The 24,824-nt window shown below is 47.8% G+C and overlaps 2 protein-coding genes across 3 annotated transcripts in view; both read right to left on the reverse strand.

Moving 5' to 3' along the window:
- The window catches only part of LOC140212798 (SEC14-like protein 2), a 73,280-nt gene that overhangs the window by 28,664 nt on the left and 19,792 nt on the right, over nucleotides 1-24,824 (reverse strand). The gene's annotated exons all lie outside the window — the stretch shown is intronic.
- On the reverse strand, nucleotides 8,500-18,433 carry LOC126521998 (SEC14-like protein 4). The gene is made up of 9 exons (XM_055066209.2): nucleotides 18,377-18,433; nucleotides 17,306-17,396; nucleotides 16,221-16,315; nucleotides 15,867-15,945; nucleotides 14,963-15,043; nucleotides 14,022-14,108; nucleotides 12,866-12,975; nucleotides 11,021-11,309; nucleotides 8,500-8,880 (listed from the first exon to the last, which is right to left on the reverse strand). The coding sequence occupies exons 2-9, from the start codon at nucleotides 17,337-17,339 to the stop codon at nucleotides 8,783-8,785; spliced, it is 873 nt and encodes a 290-aa protein (XP_054922184.1). The 5' UTR covers nucleotides 17,340-17,396; nucleotides 18,377-18,433; the 3' UTR covers nucleotides 8,500-8,782.

Here is a 24,824-nt window from a genome sequence, read left to right on the forward strand (position 1 = left end):
AAAACGTCAGTGAACCCCTCGAAAGCAGATTTTCTCGTCGATCTTTTTCAAACGTTTCCTATTGAGACGAATCCACGAAGCGAGCTGATATGACGCGACCTGTGGCGCTCGTTGCCAAGTGTATCGGGACAACCGCCACTTGTGGATGCATGTCTTCTCATAACAGAACAATGGGGTGATTGTGCGCTTCATAAGTACCCGCACATTGCCCGCTGCTCGAAAGAAAAAAAGCAGCCACTCTAGCGCTATTTATCGCTGAAAGTATGGCAGCAAGAAACGGCTGGTCACGGGAGCAGTTTCTACATTTGGCAAACTATCTGTCTGTGGAGAGCACGCAAAGTTGGGCGCGGCGGTGCAAAAGGGGCAGCGTGCAATGTTCTATTCGCCGTTTAACTGCGACACAAGTTCAAAAGCTCGCAGCTGAGATTGCTTTGTCCGTACCTTCAGTTACGTATAGTCCGGCCACCTTATCATCCTCACCCTCACCATACGGCCAAGAAAAGCATGGCTGTACCCGGGGTGCCTACCGCCGCAGCTTGAACTCGCGTACTTGCGACAAGATGGAGTTGGGAGCCGAACGCGTGAGCTTCTGAGCTGTGACGCAACACCGTGCCCGGCAATTCCTGAGTGATTTTGTACAGCTATCAACACCCTTCATTCATTGTACAATTTACCGTTTTAAGAGGCGACGACGAACAGTACTTGTTGTCTACATTTCCAAATTACAATCAATCAGTTAATCGATCAATCAATGAAGTAATCAATCGACCGAGCGATCGATCGATAAAGCAATCAAACCACCCAAAGTCTGAAAGGTGTGGCATCTGACTGCGTATTTCAGAGGGCCCAGCGGGTAATACGTATTATAGAGGACGAAGACGACATTGTGCGCATCACAAAGAAGAAGCTGCTACTGAGAATCTCCACAGTGCGATGTATCGAGTGCACTTTTACTGTGTACAGTTCCACAATTAAACCTTTACAGGAGTAAATGGATGCACGCGATCGAAACTCTGTGTTTCACAAGGGGATGTAGGGTCAGTCACGGCACAATTTTCTCCTCTATTGCCAAAAGCATGCTTCCAACAGAATGATATACGCAGAGCTACCGCTCTCGCGTATTGGCTCTCTGCTCTTACTTGATATTTTGGTGTGATCAGCCAGTGATAAGCAGGAGAGGAAGACTGCGAGCTTGTGCACGACTACATCGTTGCCGCAATGAGACTGGTGCGTTAAACATACTGCTTCTAGAGTTGTAAACACGCATTTTATTTGTTGGTTTTTCTCGTGTGGCTTCACCAACTATCGGCCTGTACAACTTTTCTTTATTTATGTTGCGTTTCTTTAAATTAGCATTATTTACCATCAAATTAGCACAAAAATAGAGTCAGCCATAGTGCAGTGTCCATGGGAACCCGCGGTCACTCTGCCCATGTGAATACGAGCCATAGCTAAAAAGACAACAGTGTAGAGAGATGTTATTTGAGAAGCAAGCAGGCAAGCAAACAAGCAAGATGACGATGTATGCTGGGACAGCCTGCTGCTGTCAAGGTAAAGGAGTTCAGGGACGGAATAATAATTATTATTTTCTTTAAGCGGCGGAGCTATTTCGCGAAACACCGATCCGGTACTTACGCTGGCTAATAGTTTCGACTTGCAAGCGCCCGTCTTCTGCATTCTGACGGAAATTCCCTGACGAATACAATACTCCCTAATGCGAAATGTGAGCGCAGCGGTATACGTGTTTTCATTTCGCGATATATTGAGACATGTAATTTTTGAAAGACAGGTAGCAGAGTCGGCGATCGCAGAAAGGGTCGAGCGCGTCGGCTTTTATGCATGACTCGTCCAAGGTTCCAGTGTAATCGTTAATACCGCGGTGCTTCCAGAAAGTGCTGGATAGTTCACTTCACCTATACGATCAGATTACAAAACAATCGCAAACCATGACAATCGAAACAAGCGCGAACGAGACCAAACCAAGGAAACCAAACAAGCGCGAGCGAAAGCTGACGCGAGCAAAGGATATTACGAAACGTGCTGAGGCCAGTTACGAGTACGCATGGAGCGGTTGGGCCGGTCCTCATGACACCAGTTTCCCGCGCGCACGTCACTGAAGGTCCCGCTCTGACTGGTCTCCGCCGTTCGCGGCACGCGTCTTTCATATCCCGCTCCGCGTTCGCCCTTTCGTCTTTTGCTGCGCTCGTTCGCTCGGTTACGCCGCCGCCGCCGCCGCCGCCGACGCTCGTCGCAGGAACGGGATACCAAGAGCTGCGCTCTAAAAGCAGGCGCAATGTGGTTAACCAGTGTTGTTTCTTGCCGGTTTTTCTGAGCGCGAAGAAAGCGGATAAGAAGATAAGACAAATAAAAGAACGGTCAGTTCATTTTTACTTTCAAATTGTAGAAAGAAAGAAAGAAAGAAAGAAAGAAAGAGAATATGAACATGCCCTAGACACACAAATAAATGTCAGAAGCAGACAAGTAACGACACTATACATGCACTAGCACGCGTAGCGTAGAGTATCGGGAACATAATTCAACAGGTTTCATTTCTTTGTTTCTCTTGTAATGCTTTGCTTATGTTAGTTCAGTATTCTTCGGCTTATTCTAAATGGAAGCTTTTTTATTATTGACATGATGCAATAGAAGAAGTTAGTGCCTTTAAGTGGCACTACTGCTGGTCGCTTGGCAAGAAAAAAGTCTCAGAATTTGTAAGATATTCCGCATAGAATAATCACAAGAACAGTCAGTCAGTAATATCATAAAGTTCTGCGCTAAGCTTTGTTTGCCTACTTTCTTTAGTTTTGTGTGGCTGCCTGGTTGCTTGGTTCTGTTGGGTCAATAAGCTCTTTCGGCGGATACATTTGCGGATGTACCAAGTGATCTTTTTTTTTCAAAATCATACAACATTTTTAAAACTCGCATGTGAAAAATAGCATATTTCTAGTCATTGAACTGGATTACTCAAAGAGGTGGACATGACTTGCAGGAAAAGTCGAAATGCATTATCGTATAACTAAAAATACTCCTAATTAATTTTCTAATTATTACTTTATGGCACATGGAGCAAGTTACGAATTGTAGGCGGGAAGTCCGCAAGGTATATCCACCTGGAACAAATTTTTAGAGATAATAATTGCTGAAGTTGGCGACTAGATACATTGGCGTCCCAGTTACTTTTGTGTTTCAGTGCGTAAGACAAGGTTGTCCAGCGGAAGTGGAACCACACCGGATTTTTTCGCAAGTTTGATGGCGCATATCTCGAAACTGATGTTGACCTCAGTATTAGGTGCAACTTGAAATGCCTTGCAAAATGATCCGCTAAAAACTCGTAAATTGCAACATGTGCTACAATCTAATTACAAATTTAATTAGTGAATTTTTGTTAATCTATTAGGCATTCTGATTGCTCGATACGTGTCTTACTTTGCCGTGCATTCGCCTATCACCAAATCATTTCTCTATCATCACAATCAAGAATTACGCATCGCCTTCGTCCTTGTCACATCGCTGCGTGTACGTCTCACAGTTTGCATCCACCTGATTTGGGGTATGCATGTCGGCATAGCCTGTGAGAGCTGCAGTGCGTAAACGTGAAAATTGCACGACAATAAAGTTGCGACCTTTGTGGTGGATAAACAGTCATTTCATCAGATTGCAAGTTGTATAGCACGAAAGTAAATAACAAATAAAATGCAAGCATCGTCGTTAGTTGTAAAGCATTTAATCAGGTGCTTCACTACATCTTCGCGTCACATAGAGTCCAACGTGTGCGTTTGACATGCACATTTTTTTTTTCTATCTCTGTCCTGAGAGATCACTAGACCGCGTAATACACCTCCAGTAAATTTAATTCTTTATGGCTTCTTTCTCAGATTTCCTTGCCTCTTGTTACCGAAAATTCATGGTCAGTTCTGCACAGTGGATAGCGTCATTTTCATTTGCAACAAAGATGTTCCACTTTCAAACAAAGCTCCGAAAACCCCCAATTCCCTTCGGCTTTCAGGCTTAGAGAGAAGGTGGTGTAATGTAATGAAGATGTAGTACAGTGCTCTTTATTTCATGCTGATCGCATCGGCCCCGTTGAAGCGCGTCCGTCTGTCAAGCGCTCTCTTCAGGTGCACGCAAGTTCACCATGTAGGCGAGTGTCTTGCGGCTTAGCCAGCTGTGGGTGTTGTCGAACTCGAGCCCGTCTGCAGCAAACACTTGAAAACACGTTTCAGAAGGACACTAATAGCATCAACGATCGTCGCTGCAATATCACCGTGCGCATAGCAGTCAACCGCAAGCAAAATAGTGGTGGCTATATAACGGCACGTTCGCAGAGCACAGCATGCAAATTTCCCATAGCAAAACGCTCGACTGAGTTTCGCTGATGTACGTGTTCAATGTGATAAGTTCGTCTGGAATATGCGCGGAGGAGGTAGCAGAGTGGCGAAAGGCAGAGTTGGCAGGTATTGGAGTGGAGGCCAACTTTCACTGTCAGATGCCACGCGGCTATCCTTCTGGTTTGCTTATTTCGTAGAGCGTGTGTAGATTGTATAACGCGCTCCCAGTTCGAGGTACACTAGCGTGTACGTCCATCCCCCCTCCCCCCTCCGCATCGTAATGCGGCCTTAGTGGTTATAGGGATTAAGCCCTTGATTTCATGGTCACCCTTAACTTTAAGCTTGGGCGGAATTTCGTTTGGTCAAGTAACCTAATACAGACGTTGGGGCTGTTGGCCAAATCAATACTTAGATTTAGGTGCACGTTAAAGAACCCCAGGTGGTCAAAATTTCCGGAGTTCCCCCACTACGGCGTGCCTCATAATCAGAAAGTGGTTTTGGCACGTAAAACCCCATAATTTAATTTTTTTTTTTTGGCCAAATCAAATAGAGAAACAGTTGTTTACAATTTCTTGAGTGTTCGTGTCATTACCTACTCACACGAATGCAAACAAGGACTGCAGCAGAGAGCTGGTGCGTACATGTTCCAGGTGTGTCGCACTGCCAGCTTCCTCCTTGAGGGACATAGCTGCCCGTCTCGATACGTTCCAGGGCAACTTGAGACGTTCCACTGCTGGTGCGGAGTCCGAAGGCCAGGTTTCCAGAGGTCGTCTGGAAGCGCCAAGTGAGCCTGGCGCCCGCCTTGGACACGCTGATCGGCAGCTCCCACCCGTCGCGGTGTCCGATGATCCGCTGCTGGACGCCGCTCTCGCCGAAAAGAGAATTCGCCTTGCGGTCGAAGCCTTCCTCTAACCCTGTGCCGTAGTTAACCTAAACGAAGGCAAGGCAAGGTGTTGCCGCGACTCGCGCTGTTCTCGAGGTGAATCGTTCAGTTAGTTGTTCGCCAGAAGTTTGCCGGGTATATCTCTTGGAAGGTAAACAGGACACTTAGCATTGTAGCAGTCAGTCAATGCGATAAATTTCGACAGTCTGTACACTGCCTTAAGAGGTAGCTTCACCTTAAGTTCCAGTTTCGTGCAACCATCGGGTTGATTTCCACTGTCACATTTGGGGCCCTGTCGCATTAACGTCATGTTTACTATTGGGACCGTTTCGCCACCTTGAAGCACGACGTATCCACCACCATCTCCTGTCTGATTTTCGGCTTGCGACGGAGCGAGAATTTATGAAGCTTGTCCTTGATTTTTGCTTCTTGAGGCTTCACCTCCTTGTCCCTTTCTGCCGGACTATCCGCGACCAGCAGAGTTCTCTTTAGTCCGGGATCAGCACTCCGAAGCTCGATTACCCGCTTTATCACAAAGGAAACACCGATTAGTTGCGCGCGGCATTACCGTTGGAGGTTCAGTCTTGCGAGCAGAGTCTAACACGACCTCCTTTGCGATCGTTTCTCTACTTAGATTGGTCAGGTTTTGTGCTTTTATAAAACAATCGGCATTCTTTGACATCGTGGCGAGGGTCTTACAATGCCTTTCTTTCAGGAATATTCGCAACGACGCAGAACATTTTTCAAGAATTGTTCAGCAGTCATGGTGTCCCTGAGGGAGTCCTCTCAAATGGGGCATTTCAAGCCAGTGGTCAAAGTAGCCCGATATTCTACCTGCATATTGCAGGCCAGTCTCATTGTCTTCGGGCCTTGCGTTACGAAACTTCTTGGTATCCCTCAGCGGTGCACCGCTGAAGGAGAGTAGCCTTCAGTTGGTCGCAGTCTAGGGCTGCATTCGAATCAAGCCGTTCTATGACCGTCAACGCTTCTCCTCTCAGGCAGAGGCTGAGGGAGAGACCCCATTTTGCGCGGGACAATTGCTGACTTGTTGCCACTCGCTCAAAACATTGCAAGTAGGCGTCTAAATCATCCCTGGGTTCGTTAAACGGGGAGATCAACTTATGGGGACTGAATAGCTCAGGAGTCGCCTGGTAACCGACTGTTCCTCAGTTCTGTCACTCTGTGCGCTTTGTACGCCAGCGGTCTTTTCCTGGAGCTCGATTTTGAGCTTTAGCACTAGTTCTTCCACTTCTAATCGTAGCCGCTCTTGTTCTGCCTGCGCTTTCGCGTCTTCCCAGTGTTGGGCGCGCAGGTCGCGTTCCCTCACGATTTATGTATCAACCCAACGCTTTAACTCCGTTCCTGTCATTCCTAGCTCTTCCCGTAAGACGTAAAACCTCTCAATCTTCATCGTCCCTCCTGTGCGTTCCTCCTGTGCGCTCTTTCCCTATGACGTAAAACCTCTCAATCTCCATCGTCCCTCCTGTGCGCTTTCAAGTCCTGGCAGGCTCGCCAAAATTCTGATAGGAAGATGTGGGCCCAGGCCTCTAACACACAGGGATGACACAATAAACACAGAGAGGCTTTAATGACACGGGGTCGGGACTCGGGTAACGTACACGATAATACACACTGTTCCCTTCATGAGTGTCTGTCGCTTAGGTATAGTCAAGCACAGCGTCAATGTAGGAAGGCGTCCGATAGCGCGTCGGTATGACACGCTCACGGCACGAAGAGGCGCAAACATGAATCTGGAGCAGCGGCTGGCGCAGGGGCGGATGCCCGGCACACGACGAGCCACTTGCGTGAAAGCTGGATTGGGACGTCTGCCTGCCACAGGGTAGACCGTTCGGAAGGCTTAGCTGCACCGGAACATGTCGGTGTCGGATGCTCGCCCAGCAGTGGAGCAGACCGGTTGAAGCCCAAGGACAGCCCGGTCTGCTCTGCTAGCACACCCAGGAACACCGGCCTTGGGCAGACGAACTGCTCGGCTCGTTCGGAAGGCCAGCCCAGGCAGCTCAGGCAGTTCGCATGTTTGGTTTGGTTTGGTTTGGAGCCTGTAGATATAGCGCAACCCACTACGGGGGATTGGCCATGAATCGGGCGGCAGTGGGTTCAAAAAGAATAAATGGCTGCCGCCCCAGCCCAGACACCGGCCCTCTTCTTCCTCTTCGTCCGTCGCCGCCCCACAGCAGTCACGCGCATTCGGCCGCGCCATTCAAATAGTCCAGACTCCTATCACACCGGGAAACATAATCGCAAGCTTCATATAAATACGGTGACATGGTAGCGATGAAGCCTATATATCAGGATAGAAGTACGTGTCGTACTCTCTGTGCCCGATAACACGCGAATTTTCACCTAACAAGGAGAACTAGTCAGATTGAGCGTTTTCTGGTCGTGAACTCAAAACACTGACAGATAAAAAAAAAAAGTCTTATTTTCGGCATCTGTGCCCCTACCAACTTTATTTGCTGATCGTACGGTGCTATCTAGCTCAGCATTTGTTTCACCTACGTCACAGATGTGACATACGGGAAACCGTAGATGTCCCGATACACTGCGTATTTTCGTTTGTTCTTTATTGGTTCATTCAGGACTTGTTTCCCAATATGCCATCAATTATTTATTTCCGAAAGGTCGTGCGGCAACTCGATCTAGAAGGCTCACAAAGTTGTACTATAATTCTTCTAAACCCCGGGTCCAGACTCTCGTCTGTGGATAGTGCACATACTGTTTGCATGACGTGATGTGTTGTGACGTGCCTTCCTCTTTCCCTCTCTTTCTTTTTTTCCCTCCTCTTGAAGCAGGCGGCTGTGGTGTTCTGTTCCTTTCAGGAGACAATTCCTAGCCCTTTCTCTTTTTCTCTGTGTGATTGTTTATGTGTGAGTTTAAATAACTAACGATAAGTCATTCAGTGGCAGTGAAATAGAAAATTCACAGTCGCACAGATGTTGGAGAGATACAGCACTTCATTGTTGATCCCAGCATCTGGGTTAGACGCTCGGCCATGGAAACGACGCTTGCGTGGTGCCGCGGTTCAACACCGTTATTGCACGTTAATCTAACAAGTTAAAATATAGCTTGCTTTAGACCGTGCTGTTTTGAGACGTAAGAACCAGTGCATGAGTGAGTGAATTAATTAATATTTAGTCCTATTTTTACCAAGCTAAAGGGGGGCCGCAAACAAAAATTACGATATCGTAGGTTAAGGTTTCTAGCTTGTTGGTATTCGGGCAGCTTTAGCACAAGAAAAAGGCGGACTCTTGGGTTAGTTTAAAACACAATGTAAGGAGTTTTTATTGATTAACAATAAACTGGGCCCGAGGAGGCTCTGTCAAAGTGACGTAATAGGGAGCTGGCTGGTGCGACAACTTCGAGGTGGCGTTGCCGCTTGTCCTGCTTTAGTGTATTTCCTGGTGTTCTGAGCTTTCTCTCCAGATATGCTAGCGAGTTTTCGTTACTTGCTTTTTTTTGCTATTTCAAAGCATAATTGTCCAGTACAGCCTTACTTTTCTCCTTAGAGTTCAGTTAACCAGCGCACAAAACAAATGTATTTATTTGGTACATCCTAAGGCACATGGCTCTCATCCGACGTCTGCACTTTGACGACGTAGGCCAGCTTCTTGTCCGTCATCCAGCTGTAGGAGTTGTCGAACTGGAGCACGTCTGCACGAGACATAGAAAGACGACCCCATATTCGAAATACGTCGTTACTGTAACACAACTACACATTATAGTATCACGACTTATTAACATACGCGGAGAGAAAAAGTGACAAAATACGGTCCTTGAACTGTCGCGCCGACATTTGTGACTTATCTACGTGATGTACTCGGTCCGTGAGCAAGGCATTGTCGCTGCTTTGCAAGACTTAAAGCCGCAATATGACACAGTAGACCGTCGTTATGGGGAAGTCAGTAGGACAGGCACTATACTTCGTTATAAGCGGTATTTCGTAGAAACTGAGGAACTCTAACGGAGTGACGGTAGGGAGGGGGGGGGGTGCACTCCATGCGGTGGGGGAGTTCGTAAATATCTTTCTGAAGCGCACTTGATAGTGAGGACATGACATACGTTAAAGTGGGGCAATGATAGTGCGTGGGGCAATGATCTGTGCGGTGCTGGCTTGTTTAGCTAGTAGATTGTCTTGCTAGAGCTCATTGTCCCGAGGTTAGCTTCGAAAGCTCAACGCGGACTTCCTCGTGGACGCTTTGAAGGTGCACAATGTGCTTGCGAAGCCATTCCAACACCGCATGCAGGCGCGGCGTGGGAACCTAGCGCTGGCATCCGTAGAATGCTATCGTTGCAAACATATTGCGAATGAGAATCACGCAACGTAAACTCGTCGGTGGCGTTAGAAGTCACTGCGACAAAGAAAAAGAAGCTGTTTTACTTCTTTAGAAGCAAATTGGTGTCATAAGTCGCCTATCTTCCTTTTATACAAATACACGAATACGGATGGCATTTCTCAGAAATATAACTTAGCATAGTAAATAAATATTAAGTCATCGGTTTACTGACCTATACGCGACTGAATCTTTGTTACGGCGCGTCCGAAATGCTACTGTGGGTGTCGCATTAATTTCTCCGCTCTTAAGTCAGCATTTGGTGGCGTCAAACTCAGCGTACGAAAAACGATATGTTGGGCATTGGGAGGTTCAGATTCTCATACCCATGTGTACGACATACGTAAATGTAACGTCTCTCCGAAATACTGGCACCTAATCATTTTCGTACTACATTTTCACCACGTCCTGTTACACACATTGTCGACGATATATCTATGGTAAACAGAAGAAGGAGATGCACGCATGTTTTAAAGAAGGGAACTAGAACATCGGAAATAAATTTCAATCGATCTATGTATTATAATGTACCGCTATATAGATATATAAATATTTTGCACTGTGTATACTTCTGCTAATATCTAAAAAAAATTTTTGTTCTTTTTTTAATCTTTCATTATCGTAATATAAAGGAGCTTGGCTTGCTACGGATACGGCTATAGGCCGACCTTTACAGCAGTGAGCAAAGCTTTTGTTTTTTTCGCTTTTCCTGTGCGGTGTGTCACGTGGGTTCCAGGAAAGGCTGCCACCACTTCGCTTGCCGAGGTTTCTTTGTACCTGCTCTGGCACTTCGAGCACTCCGGCATTTCTTAAGCTAAGCCATTTTACACCGTTGACTTTGTGTTCCTACAGCCAGGCATAATGATACTGGATTTCAACGTGCTGCGGCGCGTAAAGGCAAATTAAACGGAATGGCTTGCGCTTTAAGTGCAGTCAGTTCTGGAGAAGTGGCACGGACGGCAATAACAGAGGTGCCGGTCAGCTAGCCTTGAACTACGTGCCAACGATGAACGATAACTAACCGCGATTCTGGGTGCATGAACTCAGCCATCATCAACCCAGAAAGCTACGTGCGTTCTGAAGATTTTCCTCAAGCGAAATGACATTCGATGGCGCTTACAAACCCCTTGTGTCGACTCCTATGAGCGTAAACTCTCTCGTCTTTTCGCTTTACCTTCTCTTTCTTTCAGTCCCTCATTCTCTTTCCACCGTTCAGCGTAGCAAACCGGACGTCCGTCTAGTTAACCTCCCAGCCTTTTCCTGCTTCCTCTTTCTCCGATGGAAGCATGCTTCACGATCGGCCATGACCTCGTGGTTCCTATCGTTACCATTCCAATGAGCCTCACGAACAATAAGCGCCCGAACATCGGAGTAAAGGAACAACGTAAGAGAGGTTTGGCGAACGCGGTCCCCGGTCCTCAGAAACGGAACAACTTTTCAAAGGACTTGGAAGCTCGTACATGTTCCGGCCCGCGCGCAGTGCCAGCTGCCTTCCTGTGGAATCTGACCGCTTGCGTCGATGCGTCGGAGGGGCAGCAGAGATTCTCCATCGCACATGCGCAATCCGAAGGCCACGTCTCCCGCGGCCGTCTGGAAACGCCAACTGAGCTGCACTCCCGGGCACGACACGTTCACCTGCAGCTCCCAGCGGTCCCGCCGACCTATCGTCTGCTTCTTGACGCCCGGCTCGTCGAACAGAGACCATGCCGGCCGATCTGGGCGTTCTTTGAAGCGACCACCGTAGTTGACCTGCACACGGGAACCATTAACATGAAATGAGTGAGCTTAAGGTTTACGGACACGTACTGCTAGAGAGTTGCAGTCTAGCTTCTGCGCGTCAATGAACCCGTAGGCTTAGAATAAGACGCGACTGCCGCAGCACGTAAGTGGAGCCGGCGATCTACAGCTATAATCACGAGCTCAGGGGGATTCGTTTCCTTGCTATAGTGATCGCATTCTGGTGCGTGAGGAATGCAGAAATGCTCGATCACCAAGTTATGGTCGCAAGTTAAGGACCTGTATAGCAGATGGAAATGAATCCACATGCCTCCACTGCGGCGTCTCTCATAGTTTCCGCTATTGCTTTGTGGCGTTAAAACCAGTCATAAAAAAAGACAATAACAGCAGCGTACGTGGCGACAAGATATGAATAGGCATTCAACCAAAGCGCGCAGAATCTGCTTATATGTTGGCGCAAAGGTCTATGCCGTGACAATTCATGAACATTCATCGGTTAATTGTCTTTGCCTGTTCGTTCTTGTCTTAGTAACACGACGCAATACTTAAAGCGCCTACTTTTTATAACATATGCCTAAAATAACCTTACTAAGAAACTTCCACATTTAGCAGTATGGTCCTTTTGTCAAAACACTGCTTCAGTATACATTTGCACGAAAAGTTAAAATTGTCAACCACCTGAGCGTCGCGCGAAGCTACGAAGCTTAGATTCCTCCAGTGGCGCATATCTTGAGCAACTACGATTATAGTTATTCATTCATATAATTTGCGCGGCGTGGAGGCTTCGAGCCGTCTGTCATTCAGTTTGCTTTGCTTTTCATTATTCAGGTGTATTCTACCAGATTGTACCACTGTTGTCGAGGTTTCTTCGGATGCGTCACTAAAAGACACCAAGTCTGTGTGCGTGAGTGCGCATGCTTAGATATTAACGTCATTTGATTTAAGAAGTCACAGCCCGCTGGACGCAGTTGGTTCTTATTCTGTGAGAGTTTAAGTGGGCCCAGCGATCTCTTTCCACTTGACTGCCATTAAGGTGCTAAAATTCGTCAAGTGTTCAGTTGATAGTGCGCGAACCATGTATTAAAACAAGCATTGTAAAAACAGCTGCTTGTGATCCAGGGTAAAGCCATATCAAAAAAGAGCAGCAAAGACGACGATAGAGCTTTTTCTGAAACGTGGAGATGTCGATAACAAGTGTTCTTGACGCGTATAGCTGCTATTCACATTGCGTGGGAGGCACTAATTCATACTTAGATGTGGAGTCTCAAGAACATGTTTTCTTCACATATTCGTGATTGGCTTCCCTTCAATTTCGTTAACGACTCAGACGTGAGTAACAGTACTTGGTTAACGTTAGCTTTCAGCGCAATAGAAAAATATAATACGAAGACAATAACGATGACAACTCAGTTTGCTATTGTATTCGTTGCTGAAAGCTAACATGGGCAACTCGCACCAGGTCGCCTTACAACGTGTTTCTACTATTACTTGTTAATGACACAGCAAATTAGTTGCGGCATGCACGTGAATCTTACTGGCCTGTGCAAAGAGTAGTCAGGAGCACTGACCATGTGCCTGCATCGGGGATCTCCGTCAGGGCCGACCATGTCCCCTCCCCAGTGGGCGGGAAGGGAGGCTGCGCCAACGATGTCCACCAGCCGCTCCTTCCAGGCGTCCGCTACGATGGAATCCACAAAGCATTGCCCAATTTTAAGAGAAATCATTAGCTCGGGAGCTCTTATTAAAATGCATGAAACGGAGAAATCGTTTTTTCTCGGCGACTACTCCGCAATATTGATGGTCTCCTGCATTTAAAAAGAAAAGTTGAAATATACTCACTGTGAAAAGCGGAGTTCTTATTTATGCCGTGAATATTTTTTACAGAAAGTGCTGAGAATTACAAAATTTCAAAAATTAGAGGTATTAGGTTCACAACTTTGTAGCTCAGCAAAAAGACAGTTATCAAAATTCTGTAAACTACCCTTATTATATACGTATAGCGGAAAAATTGATGTAGTACACAGTGCTCTGAAATATACCACCAATTTCTGAGTAGGACTTATGCAAAACCTTTGCAAACGTTGCAAACATTTCCCGTAAGTTGTTAATTCATTTACCAGATTGGCCCACTTTAGATGTTCTAACAAATGCAGTTTACAGGACTGCCATATTTGTTTTTTGGTGCATAGTTACTGATTTGCAAGCTACGTGTTCCAATCTTTCTTGAAAGTTAGCAATTTTGGGGAACTTAAAAAAAATTCCGAGCATTGATCGAAAATTTAACATGTCTTTTTTTTTTCTTCAAGTGCAACAAAGTTTACTCATATAGGTCTAGCGGTTGCCCTTTGTGTCTATTGTGTCTATTGTGTCTTTGTATTGCGGTTGTCCTTTGTGTCATCTTTTGTGTCTCTAAGGAATATTTAGTAGGAAGCTCCCAGAAGAGCATACGAAGATCGACATTTCCACTCCTACTGACGTGCCTATAGTAAATGACTAACGTTAGCATGATAGTGGCTGATGAGGCTCGTTAGGCAGAAATCTATATGTGAATTTCCGCAGTCCTTCATGATAGACGGTGGCAGTAATTGATGACGGTATGAAAACAAACTCGTCAAAAGTTATCACGTATAATGGCTCTAGCCTGCTGCGCAGGTACTGCCATTAGTGTAGCACCCTGATACCGCACACCTAGGCGGAAACCAGCGTGGATATCGTTATATTCACCTTTTGCGAAGATTTCCACTTTGTCGATCGTCCTCTGTGTCAAGAAGGGCTGCATCAGCTTCCACGTGATGGGGAAAAAGGGGGGCACTGCGCGAGGAAGTCCATCAGCTTGTCGCAGGCAATGTCGATATCACTAAAACGTTTTTCTCGTAAGGACTCGGTTCCTTGCACGGTTTATAAGCTTTGTGGTTGCTTACAAGGTCTATGTTGTTAAACGACTGAGAGTGGCAGAATTCCAATTGAAAAACCAGGGTTTATTCAATGAGCGGATTGTAGTTCATAAATAGGTTGATTGCAGCTCGAGAACTACGGTCCTGCCAGCTGCCTTAAAACCATTGTAGCTTGTTAGTCGATGATCAGACTCGAACACAATGACAGTACGGTATGTGAGCACGCCTCAAACTGTACTTGTACGAACTTACAGGCCTGCTATTAAATATGTCAAGAACTGAGCGAAAAGATCACTGAAGGCACACAGCTGCGACATGTTATTTTATTCCAACATGTTTCCTAGCACAATGTAATCTCTGGTAGCAAGTGAAATCTTTAATAAAGGCATGGTACGTGTATGCGAAAGGAGCCACGAAAACACCAAAAATCATCAGGCAATAAATACTGAAATTGGCAGCCAGCGATTAGACGCCTTGCTTGTGTCTCCTCCTATAGGCTTTCCGCTGTGCAATAATCACGCACCAGGTAGCTAAGAAGAGACGTGTCTACCGCTACCTGCTGTTTGTACTTAATTAAACTGCTAGCCCTTGTTTGGGAATCGGTTAGTTGCTGGGTATCTTGTCACGCAATCAGTGACGTTCATATAGCGGTAGCTCCTAAATCACGATATTTGGTATCAAGTTGGTCTATAGGTAACAGAGAAAGAGAGCAGAGCAAAAGCCAACGTGAAAAAGAAAGCCATGTGTCGGCATACTTATGCGCGTACTCACCGTTTATAATAATACACTTCTCTAGACACTCGGGGAAGTGGTCCTCCATTGTTTGCAGAATGTCCGTGATGGTCTTTACGGCTGCACTGCCAAGGAGCAAATTAGCAACAAGGGATACAGTGTCCTGACAGCCACAAAAATTGCGACGTAAGATATGTTCCGTGTCTGCTTTGTTTTTAAGTGATATGATATAAGGGGATGTTGACGCACAATTTAAGGCACCGGCTACTCCTTAGCTCTTGAATGAGTCTAGCCTACAACATTTGATGCCCATACATATGAACAAAGAGAGCACTGGAAACTGATTCTGCGAAGTTGCTAGTTTGCTCTTATGCAGCTCAAAGTAGGGAAGTTCTCGTGGATCCATTAATCCGATACGAAGAGTACAATAATCTTGTACTCAGGGCGCAATCAGAGTGATCTTATTGGAACTTTTGGAGTCGGGGTGTACGTCAGTCATTGAAGATAGTCTAGTATGAGACAATCCGTTATTCTAGCAGATGAGGCTGCAGCCGCCTCTTAGATTGTGCGTGAAATCTCTGGCGTGCCATTCTACCCTCCCTCCCTCCCCCCGCTCGCACAAACTCGCGTGCGTGCGCGTACAGTCAACCGAATGTTCACGAACAGCTGAGCCTGAGAAAAGAAATTTGTGAGTAATTTGCGACCGTAGCCCGTAAAACGGTGGCCTACGTTGTTTGCATATATTTACAGGCTGGGAGTCAGGATACCGGGCAGCAATGCGAGATTGCGGACACATTCAGCTTTTTGTCGCATTCCACGGTTCGTACTGTAATGCAGTCCAGTATACGTAATGCGTATACACAGGCACGCACAAGCAGAGAAAGAAATGCTGGACTTGGAGCGAAGATTTTACTGGCATCTATCAAGCTCCGCTGCTGCTTACCCTGCCAGCTGTAGACCTGACGAAGGGCGAAATTTTCATCGTCAATAACCAGGTAGTGGGTCTCCATTTCTGCTGCTGCCTTCAAAAAAGAAAAAAAAATGAGAGGAAGCAAATTGACCTATGAAGACAAAGCTATGCACTTTAGCTTTCAAGTAATGTCACGGAGATATATTCATTTTCAATAATAGGGTGAGTGAGCGAGAGAGACAGAAGAGTTAAATAAATGGAAAAAGCTACACTATGACTCATATATTGCAATGATCATTTTCCTTAAAGTCATTGTAGAGTTGTGCCGTTGAACAGGCCCACCACACGCAATAATTGCAGAGAGTCCGGTTATTAGTCTTGGCTCACCCCTTTTGATTCGGATCGTTTCAGTGATTCCGTATATTCCAGCATGTAGATGCAGTGTCGCAGCACAACGGCTGGGGTCAGGGCCGCCACAAGTGCTGCACGATGCACAAAATGTCGTCATAAGGCGAACAGTCTTGTAATTTAGGATTTGAGTCAGCTAAATGAACGCACAGAAGTTCAGCGCCGTCTTGGACTTTGTTGTAGCGTGGGCAGAACGTCAAGAAAACGGACAGGCAGATTGGACAAACACACGTCGCTGCGCGTTTCTCTTGTGTGCCTTTCTGTGTCCCTGTCGTTCGTCCCGCGCTACAACAAAGTAGAAGATGCCATACAAATAAGGCCGACGTGGCTACCCTCAACGTCGTCTCTCATTGATACCAATAGGGCAATGCAGCCAAACTAATGACGATACGGGCAAATCACGCGCCGGCCGTGATTCCTCTTGCGTTATCGTTTTGTTATCCTATGCACGTCATCTTGTCTATGCATTAGCCATCCCAGCCTTCAATGCCAGTGCCATTGTTAACACCAAGGTTTCAGTTTACGGTACATCAGCGCCAATAGATTGTGAGCTTGCTTGACCTGTGTTGCAAGTAAACCAGTCGCCGTTTTTGGGGCATATGAATTGCTTCTGTGGAGTTGACTTTTTTGTTGTTTCACGGCACAGGATATGACAGAAGATACACGCAGGATCTGTTTGTGCAGTACTGTACTGACACAAAATGCTGACAGCTTACAACAACAGAGGTTAAGGCACGTGTAGTAGCGATAGAAATACAGAAAAGATAAAAATAAACCAACGACAGTCAAGAGGGCACTCGAACAACAATAAGAAGGAAATATGAGTTGAAAGTGTAAGTCATGTTCTTGTTAAATTGTAACTTATACTTCAATTATATTTTATCATATTTGTATTACCCGTTAGGTAGAGGCTGCCTTTAATGTCGCTGCGGGCGTGAAAGTAGAAAAGTGTTAAAGGTGGTATAATTAATTAATCCGTTTAGTCCGTAGGTTTATTGACCCCCGTCGCTCCTCGAGCTTAGAATCGTAGGGTTACATTGAACAAGGCCAAGGTAGAGAGTTACCTTTCAAGTCGATTCCTGCTGGAATAAGCCACATCGGCCGTCCGTCCTTGCACGGGTGAAGTATTACGCCTGGAAAATTCTCCTTCACCAGCTGCGGTAACGTAAGCACGTTGATTAGTCGCACGTTAGCTAACAGAACTATATAGCTCAGGAAGCATCCATCGGCTAGATCTATATTTCTACTCCTAATTTTTTTATATATGCAATTTAACTTCCTCTACGTCCAGTTTACGGGTAGCAACGATCTCTCATCGGCAGGGAAATGAGCATACTGTACATTTTTCGGACGCCGATTGAAAATTGTATCGTTACAAAAGTAATGAAACTGTGGCTGATAAGTAAGAAGCGGGGTCTCAATTTATTTAACCCCATTTAATAAAAGCGTCGTCGCTGAATACGTGCCAATATCTAACAAACAATCCGTAAATAGCAAGATAAGAATGCGTGTACAGCCACAAAGATACATTTTGTCGTTTTATCAAAGAAATATTGTCGCTCGTAATAGCTCCATAAGTTGCGTATGTCTCGGTACAAGCTGATCCTATTTATAGGCGCCAAAAATTTTAAACTGTGGGGTTTTACGTGCCAAAATGCACTTCCTGATTATGAGGCACGCCGTAGTGGAGGACTCCGGAAATTTTGAGCACCTGGGGTTCTTTAACGTGCACGTAAATCTAAGTACACTGGTGTTTTCGCATTTCGCCTCCATCGAAATGCGGCCGCCGTGGCCGTTATTCGATCCCGCGACCTATTGCTCAGCAGCCCAACACCATAGCCACTGAGCAACCACGGCGGGTTGAGAGGCGCCAAACTGTAGCTTAATCACGGCGACAAGCGTAGACTGAACGGTCCCGTTTAAGATCAGAAAGTGAAGATCACGTGCGATTAATTACAGCTAGCATTACTGACTGCATGCTCGTATAAGCACAAATCACACAAGGAACCATGGAGAGCATGGATGCAATGCACCCACAGAAACGCACTAGCTGGCTCACCAAGGTATCGCACAGTAAATTTAGGAACATCGGCCACTACATGCATGGCAACTATTTATCATAGCAGAAAACGTACTTCCGGTATCTTGTAGCTGCTTAGTATGTCGTCGACGCCATTTTCCTTACGCCATTTGAGGTCCTGTGGGAGAAGAATAACGGCGTAAGGAAACGTTAGGAAAAGAAACAGCAATGATGAACACGGGTATACTAACAGATACGACGGGATTCCAGAATCATATATATATATATATATATATATATATATATATATATATATATTGTAAGGAAGATAACGAACGTGAGCGCAGAGTCAGCAGCATCGGCAGCATCAAGCGCGCAGCAGAGGCTGGAGCTAGGGGACTGTGATCGGTGTATCCTAGAACCGACGGTCGCTACGAACCTCGATAAATCTCCTTTACAAGGGGTGGAGCCGTGCGGGGTAACGTTCCACTCTACCATCCTGGAATTCCGTTCTCGGACGCTACCCTCTGCCGTGCCGGACGCCGACCTGCAGACTCTTCCATCGACACCCGTCCCTTGCGCTGGCACCGTTCGCCAGCAGGAGCCTCCCATCTTCAGCGGAACCGGCAACAGCGACGTTGAAGAGTGGCTGTCATCTTACGATCGGGTGAGCGTTCACAACAAATGGAACGACTCGGACAAGCTGGCTTAACGTATTATTCTACCTCGTCGGCGTGGCTAGTCTCTGGTTCAGAAATTATGAGAGGGATATCCGAACGTGGTCGGCGTTCAAGACGTCGATTACAGAAGTATTACTAACCCGCCGTCAGGAAACTCCGAGCCGAGAAGCGTTTGCCTACACGCGCACGGAACACGGGTAAGACATTCACCAGCTATATAGGAGACGTTCTCGATTTGTGCAGGCGTGTGAGCGCTGCCATGACGGAAGCGGAAAAGATCAAGCACCTCATGAAGGGAATCGATGATGCCGCGTTCCAGATGCTTCTGGCCAAGGACCCGTGCACTGTTGGCAACGTTATCAGCTTGTGCCACAGCTATGATGAATTGCGTAAGCAGCGAGCTCTGACAAGGCGACATCCCACACCAAATGCGGCGTCACTCTGCAGCCTGACCACCGGCCCCGAACGAGCCTCCCTGATAACCCAAATCAAGGATTTCGTCCGCGAAGAAGTCGCACGACAGCCATCTCTGGTGTCCGTCAGTTAGTCTGCCAGCACTTTGCCGTCTCATCTCCGTAACGTCATCTTTGAAGAGGTCGCGGAAGCGCTGCCGCCTGTTCATCACCAGGTTGTCGTGACTACACCAGTCACTTATGCTATGGTTGGTGTAATAGCCCCTCGCAGTGTGCCCGTGCGTCGCTTCCAGCATCCTGTGCATCGCCCTCCCCCTCCCGTCCCCTGGACCACCACTGCCATCGATAAACCGTGGCGTACGCCGGACAATCGCACTATATGCTTCGCATGTGGGTATCCCGGTCATGTCGCAAGGTTCTGCCGCCGCCGACCGCAGGCGTTCGATGATGACAGCCGAGTGCCGCCTGTTCCAAATGCGCCTTACGGACCCTTCGACCCATCACCAGCTCGCTCCCAGACTGATCGCCGTCTTCGCTTCGAACGCCTCCAGTTACCCTCCCCACGTCGCCGATCGCTTTCCCCTATGCGTCGACGACCCGTCTCTAACGAAGAGGGAAACTAGATGTCGCAGTTCCCGAGGCAAGAACTGCGCAAGTGCGGACATGCCGAAGTCCTCCTCCTTTACCTGCCAATGTCATTGATGGGTTTATCGAAGATGTCGCAACGGTCACCCTCGTCGATACCGGTTCCGCTATTTCAGTTATGGATGCCAGGTTTTGCCTTTGGCTTCATATAGTGACCACGTCTTTGTCTGGATTGTCGCTTCGAACGGCGAGTGCTCAACCCATTTGCCCTACCGCTGCTTGTACTGCCCGTGTGACCATACAGGACGTTTTATACACGATTGTGTTCATAGTTCTTTCATCGGGCTCCCACGCCATTATTCTACGATGGGATTTTCTCTCCCGCCACAATGCCATCATGAATTGCGCTCGGGCTGAGATTGAACTTTTCCAACTTGGTGACATGGCCTCGGTCGATGCTCATCCTGCCACTAAAATTGTCGTGAAAGAAGACACCTGTATTCCTCCGTGCTCTTCAGCATTCGTACCAGTCTTCTGTAGTACCATATCCGACGGGACGGTTTTCTTCATGCCCTCTCATCACTTTGTTACCAGAAAAGCGCTTCCTTTGCCCTTTGCAGCTCTTGACCTTGCCGCCGGTGTCAGCACGATGCCCATTTACAATAATCTTTCATCGCCGTGCCAGTGTGCCTCTCCAGTGTGCCTTACATAGACTGGATGACAGGCCATTTACGGAAGCGAAGATCTTGGGGGCCTGGCCTCGTAGTTCATTGGCCCATAAAGCAGTTCGAGTGCTTTTTCGCTACCTGAGGGCAACAGACTTGAGTGCCAGACTGTAGACGTCCTACACCTAAGTTCTCTCTCTCCCTCTTTCACTCCCCATTCCCCTCCCCACGTGTAGGGTAGCAAACTGGACTCAGTCTAGTTAACCTCCCTGCCTTTCTGTCTTCCCTTCTCTCTCTCTCTCTCTCTTTCATCGCCGCTATCACTGCTCCGCCTCGAATGCCTTGGTTACGTCGAGTCGGTCGATTCACCACGAATTGTTTCCGTCCTCGACCAAGTGCCTTCTACTGCCCTCCATGAACTGAGTGCCCTCTCCGTATCCGACTCAACATGACTGGTGTGTTCAGCCCATTCATCGCCGAAGATATGACGCATTCGCAGCGATCTCAACTTCTCGCAATCCTTCAGCACCGCCGCCGTTCTTTCGACGTTGCGCAAACATCTCTTGGCCGTGCATCGACGATCGAGCATTACATCGACACTGGCTCTCACTCACCACTGCGACAAAGACCATATCGCGTGTCCGCTCCGGAACGTGGCGTCATTGCAGACCAGGTCGATGACCTGCTCCGTCGAGGCGTCGTTCAACCTTCACAGAGCCCATGGGCCTCTCCCGTGGTCCTCGTCACAAATAAAGACGGTTCCATCCGCTTCTGTGTTGATTTTCGATGGTTGAACAAGATCACGCTGAAGGACATCTACCCATTACCACGCATCGATGATGCTCTGGACTGTTTTCAGGGAGCCAAGTTCTTTTCTTCGCTGGATTTGTGGTCAGGCTACTGGCAGGTTCCGATGGCAGAGGCCGATCGCCCGAAAACTGCCTTTGTTACACCAGGCGGCTTGTATGAATTCACCGTCATGCCTTTCGGACTTTGCTACGCACCTGCTACGCTCGAAAGAATGATGGATAATGTTCTGCGTGGCCTCAATTGGAAAATCTGTCTTTGCTATCTTGACGACATTGTGGTGTTCGCCCCTGACTTCGCAACGCACCTGCTCCACCTCCAGCACGTACTCACTTGCTTTACCAACACCGTGTTGCAACTTAATCTGAAGAAGCGTCGATTTGCTGTTCGTCAGCTCACAATTTTAGGCCATGTCGTGTCAAAAGAGGGCATTCGCCCGGATCCCGAGAAGCTACATGCTGTTACTGCGTTACCAAAACCTACCACTATGAAAGAGCTACGCTGTTTCATCGGCCTCTGCTCTTACTTCCGGCGATTCGTTCGAAACTTTGCGTCAATTATATCCCCTCTCACGCAGCTCATTGGTGACGCTAGAGATCTCCCATCATGGTCTCCAGAGTGTGACGACACCTTCACAACCTTGCGCCGTATTCTCACGACGCCACCCATTCTTCGCCATTTTGACCCTCAAGCGCCGACCGAAATCCAAACCGATGCAAGCGGTGTAGGCCTTGGCGCTGTGTTGGCACAGCGTCAACCTGGCCACGCAGAATACGTCGTCGCATACGCGAGTCGCACGTTAACCAAGGCGGAGACCAATTACAGCGTTACAGAAAAGGAGTGTTTGGCCATTGTGTGGTCGCGTGGCAAGTTTCGCCCATATTTATACGGCCGATCTTTTGACGTAGTGAGCGACCACCACGCACTATGTTGCCTGTCGACGCTCAAGGACCCATCGGGCCGCCTTGCCCGCTGGGCATTGCGAATCCAAGAATACGACATCGGCGTGGTTTACCGTTTCTGGCGAAAGCATTCCGACGCAGATGCGCTATCCCGGTCACCGCTTCCCCCGAAGGCTAGTCACGACTCCTCCTGCGAGTGCACATTGTCCTCTCTGGACTTTGACACTATCGCTGCTGCACAGTGTGATGATCCCTGGACTGCATCCATGCTCGACCTTCTCTCGGATACGTCGAAATTTCCAGCGTCACGAACGCTTCGGCGCCAAGTTCCTCTTTTTGCGATTCGAGACCAGCTACTGTATCGACGCAACTATGCCCCAGAGGGACGCATCTGGTTACTCGTCATTCCGAGAATCTTGCGATCAGAGCTCTGATCCCTGTTCCACGTCGACCCTCAGTGTGGCCACGCGGGAGTTTTCAAGACCTACGAAAGACTTCGACACCGCTATTACTGGCGTGGAATGTACAATTTTGTTCGAAACTTCGTCCGCTCTTGTCATGAGTGCCAACACCGCAAAGCGCCACCGCACAACTCCGGCGGTGAACTCCAGCCTTTACAATGCCCATCCCGACCCTTTGATCGCATGGGCACAGATCTCTACGGGCCACTTCCGCTGAGTTCTACCGGCAACAGGTGGATAATCGTTGCGGTAAGCAACTTAACCCGTTATCCGGAGACTGCTGCTCTACCAAATGCTACAGCGCAGGAGGTTGCCAATTTCATACTTCGACGTTTTCTCCTTCATCATGTAGCTCCACGTGAACCTTTCAGCGACAGAGACCGCGCCTTCTTATCTGAAGTCATCGAACAACTGCCTGCTGAATGCACTATAGTTCATCGTAAAAGCACTGCTTATCACTCACAGGCTAATGGTACCACGAAACGTTTTAATCGAACTCGTGGTGACATGCTCGCCATGTATGTCTCACCTGATCACTCCAATTGGGACCTAGTTCTTCCGTTTGTCACCTACGCCTACAACACCGCGACTCAGGCCACTACCGGATTCTCACTCTTTTATCTTCTTTACGGCCGTCATCCTTCGCACACAATCGACACCATTCTGCCCTACCGACCGGACCCATCCGAATGCCTGCCAATTTCGGAATCCGCCAGACATGCCGAAGAATGTCGCCAGCTGGCCAGCCGATTCACCTCGGACGACCAGAACCGTCAAAAAGCCGTTCACGACGCCTAGAACTCGACTCCCACTTTTCTCCCGGACGCTCTCGTCTGGTTGTTAGTGCCACACCGCACACCTGGGCTCGCATCAAAACTCCTTCTGAAGTACCACGGGCCATACTGCGTTTTCGAGAGAACATCACCTGTTAATTACCTGGTTGAGCCGCTAACGCCGCCGTCCGACATGCGACGTCGTAACCGCGAAGTCGTCCACTTTCGGCGTCTCAAGCCGTATCACCATTCTACCGTCCTTCCAGAAAACTTCGCCAAGATGGCTCCTTTATTTCCGCGGGGCCATAGTAGGGAAGATAACGAACGGGAGCACAGAGTCAGCAGCATCGGCAGCCTCAAGTACGCAGCAGAGGCTCGAGCTAGGGGACTGTACTCGGTGCATCCTAGAACCGGCGGTCGCTACGAACCTCGACCCGCTACGAACACCGGCCCGCTTGTCCAATATAAGCACTTGCACAAAGTCTCAAGTCTGGAATACGCGCCAACTAGCCCAACTTCCTTCTCTCCCTAATTACCCGCCGTGGTTGCTCAGTGGCTATGGTGTTAGGCTGCTGAGCACGAGGTCGCGGGATCGAATCCCGGCCACGGCGGCCGCATTTCGGTGGGGGCGAAATGCGAAAACACCCGTGTACTTAGATTTAGGTGCACGTTAAAGAACCCCAGGTGGTCAAAATTTCCGGAGTCCCCCACTACGGCGTGCCTCATAATCAGAAAGTGGTTTTGGCACGTAAAACCCCATAATTTAATTTTTTTTTCTCCCTAATTGAGATGTTGTTCTAAAGCGCGAGAGGCCATTGACATGTTGCTCTCGATTATTTGAAGTAAGTATGTTACCCAAACGATGAAGGTGCATTGAACAGCACGTCCTGATTGTGCGTTTCCTTTCCTTCGCTCTTACACAGAAGCTAGCGAAACAATTATGTATGGGGTTTTACGTGCCAAAACACACTTCCTGATTATGAGGCATGCCGTAGTGGAGGACTCCGGAAATTTTGACCACCTGGGGTTCTATAACGTGCACCTAAATCTAAGTACACGGGTGTTTTCGCATTTCGCCTCCATCGAAATGCGGTCGCCGTGGCCGGGATTCGATCCCGCGACCTCGTGCTCAGCAGCCCAACACCACAGCCACTGAGCAACCACGGCGGATCTAGCTAGCGTAACAAATCAATGCGCTGGTTATTTTCCGTACACCAATGCTCTTTTATAAAAAAAAAACGCTTCGAATATTTCTTTGTGATTGACCTGCCTCTTGG

This window comes from Dermacentor andersoni, chromosome 6 (genome assembly GCF_023375885.2).
Source record: "Dermacentor andersoni chromosome 6, qqDerAnde1_hic_scaffold, whole genome shotgun sequence".
In the NCBI taxonomy this organism is placed as follows: domain Eukaryota; kingdom Metazoa; phylum Arthropoda; class Arachnida; order Ixodida; family Ixodidae; genus Dermacentor; species Dermacentor andersoni.

Excerpts from the sequence above, each read along its gene's own strand:
- LOC126521998 (XM_055066209.2), bottom strand. The coding sequence starts at position 17,339 with ATGTGGCTTATTCCAGCAGGAATCGACTTGAAAG. Across the intron at positions 15,044-15,866 it reads TCAGGTCTACAGCTGGCAGG|CCGTAAAGACCATCACGGAC; the intron begins GTAAGCAGCAGC and ends TTGGCAGTGCAG. Across the intron at positions 8,881-11,020 it reads CTGCGCGCGGGCCGGAACAT|ACGTGCTCCAGTTCGACAAC; the intron begins GTACGAGCTTCC and ends TGTCTCGTGCAG.